General features: G+C 38.8%; 1 protein-coding gene across 2 annotated transcripts in view; it reads left to right on the plus strand.

Moving 5' to 3' along the window:
* Positions 1 to 8629, plus strand: part of negr1 (neuronal growth regulator 1) — a 128802-nt gene extending 120173 nt beyond the window's left edge. For both annotated transcript variants that reach the window (XM_035648039.2, XM_035648040.2), the window contains one exon: positions 1671 to 8629. In XM_035648039.2, the coding sequence (XP_035503932.1) occupies positions 1671 to 1768 (98 nt within the window). In that variant the 3' untranslated portion in view covers positions 1769 to 8629. The remainder of the gene's footprint in view (positions 1 to 1670) is intronic.
* Positions 8630 to 8670: the final 41 nt, after the last annotated feature.

An 8670-nucleotide genomic window follows, 5' to 3' on the forward strand; every position in this document is an offset into this window, starting at 1 on the left:
TGTTCTCCTCTCTCCACTGACGGCTTTTTTTCAACCACTAAAATGTACGACGGGAAGGGGGATCTGTTTTATGACGCCCAACCAACCAACCAACCCAACACAAGTGGATTTTATCTTCCACTTTGCACATCATGTACATTATTTAAGTATTTCCATTTCCTGAAACTACTCCACTGCAGCTCAGAGGGAAATTTCCCTTCACTTTATTTCACAGTTGTAGTTTCCTTAGTGTTCTAGTTATTTTTCAGCGTTCGCCCACTCGGGTGTTTTCAGTCACTCAAGCGTATTAGACCCCAAGTCTTGGTGGAGATGTGTTTTTAAAATTATACATTGTCACAAGCCTACGGACCAATATGTATAATAATAAAAGGGTACATTTTTCCGCTCTTTTATGTGCAAACAAATCTCACAGGAGTGTGAGAAAGCTGTCAGTCAAACCTAGATTGTAACTCGCCTCACATCATGGACTGAAGCAACATGAGTGAAAACACCTGTGTACGACCACTTAAAATTTTTACATTACGAATGTATTATGGTAAGCTTATAAAAGACACTGCATTACTAAGATTAAGCCAGTGGTTCCCGACCTTCTTGACTCATGACCCCTTTTAACAAAGCAGTGTCTCTGAGTTGTCAGCAATTCTACAAAACCTCTCACACAGTTTCATGTAAATTATTCTTCAGGCCCCTAAATGTGAATATATCACAAATAAGCAAAGACTAGTGATTATTCCAAAAGATGAATGTGTAACAGAACTGTAGAAATGTTGTCCCATTAGAGGAAAGGTTAACATTTGAACTAGAGTGGCGCCAAGTCCCTACAGTTCCTATGAAACCACATTTAAATCCGCTAGATCCAGATTTATATTTGGATCCTCAACAAATTGCACACACTCATGGATATCAGTCAATCAAATATGATTGATTTTTGTATTTTTTTCTCCATCAAGATCCATGCATTATTCCTTGGGAAATTGGTGAAAACGTCAACGACAAAAAAAGGCTGCCATTGTTAAAGAAAGTGGAAAATAAACTTCCTTGATCCACCCCAGCATTTAATGGGTTCTTTATTGTTCCATGTTCCATCCTTCCTCTACGTTTTGCGGAAATCTCTTCAGTAGTGTTTTTATCCTGCTGACAAACAAACCAACAAGTTCACGGACCGGGGTGAAAACATAACCTCCTTGGCGGAGGTTTAAAAAAATGGAGCATATTTGTTTTCTTGCCAAAAAGTTAGATGAAATAGATTAACACCACTCGCATCTCCTTCTGCTTAGTGTGATGCTGTCACCAGCCAGCCTGGCTCTTCTTCTAAGGTCGGATAAAAAATGTATGCAGAAAACTAATCAACACACAAAAATGGAGCTATTGAGTGCATGATTTTTATTGTAATTGAGCATTTTTTACGTCGTGGTATTGGTTTTGACTTTTACTTAAGGTGGCGCTCTGAGTATTTTTCTCCCACCATTGTTCAGAGTATACAATAGAAGTAGCTCCTACGAAAAGGAAACTGAGCAACCAGCTCAAATCAGCGACTGTTGTACGCTAATTGCAGTTCTTGCAGCCTCATTCGGAAGCACCACACCGAGCTGACTGCGGGTTTTGAAAATGTGTTGGAGTTAAAAGTGCAATCACAACTAATCAGAGCTTCTCTTGTGTCCCGCCCACAGCGCCCAACACCGCACCCTATGGGACAGGAAGTGCACACGTCCCGCTGGCCTGCCGGTACCTGGTCCTGGCTCTGTCCTCCTTCATCAGCGTGTACTAGGCCAACGCAGACACAATGACTGTCGAGCATTTATGAATCCTTTTTGACATTGCTGATGGCTGGAATCCAATCTGGTAACAGTTTTCTTGAAAATCCATGAGGGGAAATTAATCAGCGTTACTTTGTGTGTGGGGAACTTCTTTTTTTTCCTTTGCTTTTTGGTGGAATTTCTGTCATGTAAATACTATGATGTTTTTTTATCATTATTATAATTATTATTATTATTATTTCCGCCTGTTTTTATGATTGACCACCTTGTGAATCAGTGCACCCCCCCAACCCCACTCCAACTCCAATCACATCAGAATCCTCCAAACCTCCCGAACGAGACACTTTCATGCCTCTGTCTCTGGGAGGCAATGGCCTAAAATTGACATTTCCGTTTTTTTTGGGACATGGCTAAAAAAGAAGCAATTGTGCCAGTACACAGAATCACCATACCAATGTTGTATTGAATGTATTATGGGTTGTTGAACAAAGGAAAGACATTTAGATTCCTAACAATAAAAAATTCTGATTATGGAGTGTGCTTAAAAATACAGGGGGGGGGGGCAGAAAAAAACAACAAAATAACAAAAAAGGCAGGGCTCTTTCAGGACCCGTATTGTCATGATTACTCAATAGATGGATGGACAGTGTTGAAGGTGTGCTTTGTTGTATTCTGAAATGGGTCGTTCAGTTACTAAGCCTGCTGAACAGCTTTGATCAGGCAGCCGTTAAAAGTAGCAAAGTATCCTGTATTGTATCTTTATATTTTAATATAGTGTAGGCTTTTGTTTTGAAGTGGGACCAGCTTTTCTCATTTGACCAAGAACAGTAACACAGTTCATGACTTTGTACAGTGTAAAGGGAGGAACATCGCTGCCCTATGTTTACATTTTTCCCTCGAAAATATAACTACTACAGTATATTCTCTAATACTTTGGTTGCGGTGAGTCCACATATACGTGAATGTCAGAACAAACTGTTGTTGAGGTTGAGAAGAAAAAGCAGATGTAGTATCTTCTTAAAGATGTAGTTCTCTGAGACACGTGTTTTGTCTCTGAATTTGCGGCGTACCTACTGATCATCTTCTGGCTGAAAACCCACAGTCACACACTGTAGGTGACTTCAGGTTTTTGGCTTCATTTTTTTTGGCAGGATACTTCGATGATTGAAAGCAGCATCCTGCAGCACAGCATTTTATCCCTCTCATACCTCACAGATGATTCGGTACTTACATAGGTTACAATCTGAGGTACGGTCAATTTCTAAACTTCATATTTAACATATAATTGAAATCCAGAGAGCCAAAGCCTAATTTAAGATTTGTAGTAAGTTCACCAACATATGTGATTGAGTACATTATCTACTACTCTGACACCAATCTGAGACCTTCTCGTGTTAATTATGGGCAAGAGGACACAAATAATTATGAACATGCGCAGACGCCTCTCTCCAAAACGAGTGAGTTCGCCACGAACAGATGATCAGTCCACAGAGCCGGTGAACGTCCACGGGAGATTCAGAGTCAATTAAACCATGAGGTCGTTTAATGGAAGAAAACTGTGGACCATTTGTTTCACTCATATTAATTATATCAAGGATCAAAAACAGTGTTATTGTGAGGGTTTCGCTTCCTGACAAGACTGTCAGCATGGCACATTCATCTTCAAGTCTCTTCTTATCCATGGTGTGAACAGAGACACTGTACTGTAATGCCTTAATAGAACCGTTGACATTAAATTAACCTCCTTCAGAAGGACACTTCCAGATGCTCTCTCGATATTATACAACTCATTCGTTTGACACTACTGATGATTGAATGTTCATTAGCCATTCAAATTAGGCATTATATCCACCGAAACTAATCTCTCAACCTATGGCTCTCGCAGGTATTTTTAATAAGCCAGTTGCATCGGATACAAATGCAGTATTTGTCGTACAGATTAACATGTTTGCAAGTCTTGTTTGGATCGTGTCATATTTTGCCCCCCGATCGAGGGACTAACAGTATGTAACTGCAAACCTATAGAGAAATAGCCATCGCAGTTAAAAGACTTAAAGCACAAACACTGTTATTACTTTTATGTTTCGTGGTGCTTTGTTTTGAGGTCTGCTAAACATTTTTCTTTCTCTTTTTTCGTTTGCACTTAAATTGTTATCAGCTTGTTTTTAAAAAAAAAATTATGAAAATACTGCACCATATGATCTTGTTTAAATGTTACGGTATAATGAAAATGGTTCAGAAATATATTTATTCTCTTCCTTTATGAAAATCAATGTATAAAAAAATACATTCGAAACATGTAAAACTGAATATGTGACATTTATCTGAATGAGGCTCAGTATGGCATAGTTTATAATGTTGTCGGGTTCATTTAGCTGCCATAACTGTTGTTGATTTTTTTTGTCAGAGTACATTAAAAAGAACAAATGTTTGCAATCAAATTACCTACTTTTTGAAACGGAGAAGGTGTGAACAATATAACAGTATTATAGAACAGAATCAATGTGTGTATATTTGGAGAAAGTAGGATACCTTTTGATCTTTAGAGCCAGTGTGTAGTCATAGTTTTCACACACTCGCGTGTTTGACGGTGTGCAGAGAAGTATGATTGTGCTGCATGTCAAAGTTAACCCGTGTTTTTGAGGTGGCCATTTTACAGATAATCATAGATTTCTTTTTGAACGGAACCAGTTTGTTTTTTGTTCTCCTTAAAAACTCTTTTGGTCCTCAACCCTGGTCTAAAAATACAAGCCTCTCACAGATCACCAGGCCACGTCTGTTTGTGATTTATTTGAAACTTAAACCGCTATTCAGTCATGATAATTATTGTGGCACATTGGTGACAGTCTGGAGTTCTATTGGTTGCTTGTCTAAGCGGTTAGGACCATGCTAGTATTCCATATGAAATGTAATGGATGTTAATAATTTTGAATAATCGGTTTTAACAAGTCCCTTTTATCGAATCACTGTTATTTGTAATAAAAATTCTTCATGTTACAATATAAACTCATATCTGAGTTAATAAACAGTCAAAGGGGGTTTGTTATTATCACTGCAGGAGGGTTGGAGCCCCCAGCACACCATTGCAAATGTTTTCTTTGAAATATAAAATGTCCTAAGCGGCGTTTTTCATTTTTAGACTTTATCATTTTTATCAACATTTATTTCACGAGTTAGTTTGGGGGAACGAAGCACTGCAGTGCAAGCCGATGCCTCTATGCTCGGTGGTTCATGGAACTGCATCTTCTGTCCGTCTGTGATGAGCGGAATCCATCAATTTAGGTGTTTTCTTATATTTATATTTCAGTACGATCAGCTAAAGGCCTGAGCTTCTCCTGTCAAGCTGTGCATTTTGTAATATTAGCTAATGTTACAAGAGCTAATTCTAATAACTACTTTTCACTACTAAACCTAGGAAATAATATTTAAAAGTCATATCCATCACACTAATGTTTTAGCCGTCAAATTAAAGATATTTGGATCATTTGTTTTGTTACTCTGCTACAATAGTAACATTACAGTATTAACATTTTAGTTTTTAACATTAGCCAAGAGCTAATTTTACACAGGTGAAAGCCCAGGTTAAAACCTTGTGTCAGTAAACAGTAAAAATGAAGAAATAAGATGGCAATAAAATTGAAACAAGCAACATTGAGCTGAATGAGGGCTTCAGTAAATTGATTTGATTTTCTGAATACAAATTAATTAGCAAGTTCTTTTGAAGTTGAAATGAAGTTGACGAAAATATTCATCAGTTGAACTCTGGTGAAACTAAATGAGAGCACTTGATCACCCATTCTTTTTTGTTTCATTATTATCATCAAACGTTGATGTTTAAAATAAATTATAATATCCATTCTCAGATAATTTTATCGTTATGTTTAAGCAGTCACCAGATGCACGGCTTTCCCTTTTTTGTCCATCGCCCCCTTTGAAAAGAGCCGCTGGGCTCATGCCACGTCCCCCCGTACGGACCGACACTGCTGGGATTATTCTCCACGTTGGAAGACGTGAGGGACGTATTGGTCTGTTTTTTCACAGTCTTATCTTGAGTTATTGAATCATCTTAATTGTGTATCATCGAATATGTGATCCCCTCCCCTTTGCCCTCAGACACTGTACAAATCCTCCTGAGCACAGATGGCCAGTTGCCACAGTACACAGGATTAATCACCGTTCGCACTGCGTCGTCGTCGCTGACTGTGGTGTGTCACTCAGTATCCTTGATCTGGAGATATTCACCGACCACTGCTCATTCCTCCCATGATGCATCCGGGGTAGATTATACCTTCTTTTCTTTTTTCCCCAGCAGCACAGGGCTTTTGAGTATCCTTTGGCCTGAATACGCTCTTGACTAAATCACCCACGACTGTGTGTGTGACCTAGCTCGTAAAAGTTCAGCTTAAAAAGTCATGTTGATGTACAAGCTGAGAAGAGGCCACACCTGCGGAGATCACTGCCTCGCCTCGCGCTTCCTGCTGACACTGGAGGAAAAAAAACACTTTTAAATGCAAGATAAGAAGGTTTCTGAATATTCATAGTGCGTAGTTCTAGTGCAGCCCCGCAATCCCCTTCCTGGACTTTAAATTGGCCATTTCAAATCGCTCTGCTACTCTCACCCCAACGTATCGGAATATACTCTTCTCTCTGAATGCATCTGTTAAAAGTTTGGATGTGTTGCATTGCAAAAACAGTGGCTGTTCCAACTGAGTCTCGGCGGGCGTCGCGTACTGTACTGAATGTGCCTTTAAAGTATTTCATCAATCAGAACCCTTCTTTAGAGAATTATTGCCAACTCAACCTAAAGCCATTGTATGCAGCCTTTCGCTCGCTTAATAGTTTTCATGGTATTGCGCGTTTATAACAACAAAATATTCAATATCTCAGCAAAGAAAAAAACTACAAAACTCTACTCCAGAGATACATGTATCACATAATTACATGTATTTGTTCTTGTCTGAAGAGGGTCACGGAACAATTTAGTTTCACAGTTGTTTTGACACACGCGGCCCCTAAATAGCAGGAAATGTATTTTTCTCTTCTATCTTTTTGATAGGCGACATGATTATGATTAAGGAACACTTAGGTCTGAGTGTAGCCATGTGGATTCATCAGCCAGAGAAATATAAGCAGGATTCGAGTCAGGGACATAAAGGGACATAAAGGCACGTTTGTTCATATTCTTCCTGTGATGTGATTATGTCGTGGAAAAACGCTGAAATTAGACATTTTGAATTGCATATACAATAATCAACCTATCAGCATATGTTTTCAGCACATATACAGTGTATTGTCCTTTCAACACCAAAAAAATGGATGTTTGAAGTTTATATTCTGCAAAGTTCTACATGTAAAACGGCGTTGTCATGCAGAAAGATGAAGGCATCACATACAGTGGGTTATGGAAATGACTAGCACGGTGTCAGGGTGCTGCGGGAGACTGGAGGAGATGTACGTGAGCGATTCCCTTTGACCCTGCAGTTAATGAAACCCTTCCTGTGCCTTTGGTCGTTTTAACTGGGAGATTGTGTCATACCATACACCTCACTGGAGCTGCTGCCTGGCTCCGGAGTCGACAACCCACTCCCTCAAGAGGCATGCTGAGTTGTCAGAATCAAAAATAATAATAATAAAAAAAAACCCTCTGGTTCTTGAGTGCTTGCATTCAGTTTTGCAGATATGTTTGTCGCACAGCAGGCAAAAGCAATTCCTCCTGTCAAAGAAAAAAAATATATCTCGTCTAACCAGGCTATGGGCAAGTTTGAGTCGGTTCTAAATGGAAAAGTAAAGAAAAAAAAGCTCAGTTTAAAAAGAAAAAAAAACATTTCGATTGGTACAAAAAGTGAGTAATATCTGCCTGGTGTGACTCTCTGTTTCCTTTGAAATCGGATAGAAAGGCTGCTGCCAATGTAAGGGGGACGTGCTGTTTAAAAAAAAAGAGGTTGCTTCAAGTATTCAACCTGTCCCTCATTATTTCCACTGAACTGGAAAATAAGTTGCCAGCCATTGATGCAGAGCCTGAGATAATGCCGGGGTTTTAATGCAAGCTATCTAAGCCGGGTCTCTCCATGACGCCAGTAACGGAATCACAAACTGCAAAGAGTCTTCACGTGAAGCTCCCCCCGGCAATCGTGAGTTTTCATGAAAGATTGAGGAGGCCGACGTGAGGGAGAAGAAAGTCATCATTTCACTGACAGTAAATGCAATCCTATTTCCTTTTGTTGCCATGCCTCATGAAGCAGATTACACATTGCTTCACAAACACTGGATGACACAGCGAATCCGTCATTTGTTGCACCAGTTCATCATAAGTATGTGTCTCTTGTGTCCGTGTAGATGGAGTGACCTCTGGTTGAGTTCAACGCTCGAGGTGCAGCATTTCTTCTATTTGTGTCCGTAGACGAAAAATACTCAGTTATGACATTTTCTTTTTCTTTTTGCAAAAATATGTGATTGGAAATAATAAGACTGAAAGGACCATATTTGATTTTTGTGTATGAACTCTTATTTCTCTTTGTCTGGGTTTTTTAATTTTTGTTTTAATATTCAAATAATGTGATGAGGAGTGTCCAAATTGAAATGTTTACCTATTGTGTATGAGGGTCCTTTAGCCACCAGGTATATAGCTGTACATTTATAGGCTCTAGGTCACTGGAATGATATATATGGCTTTAAGTGGCATTGATATATCTAAATATAATATAAATATATAAATATATATTGATATTGTCCAAATGAAAAAATCATGTACTTTAATTACTTTAAAGCTTACACTGTGTATAGCGCGTATGCAAGTCCATTTTCATCATGTTTGATGTGATTTTGTAGCGGTGGTTTGATACTAATAAATGGCAATTGATGATGGAATTATAGATTGTGATTGTGTTAAAACATGATGTGGCTTTTTACAAAA

Source organism: Scophthalmus maximus, chromosome 13 (genome assembly GCF_022379125.1).
Source record: "Scophthalmus maximus strain ysfricsl-2021 chromosome 13, ASM2237912v1, whole genome shotgun sequence".
In the NCBI taxonomy this organism is placed as follows: Eukaryota; Metazoa; Chordata; class Actinopteri; order Pleuronectiformes; family Scophthalmidae; genus Scophthalmus; species Scophthalmus maximus.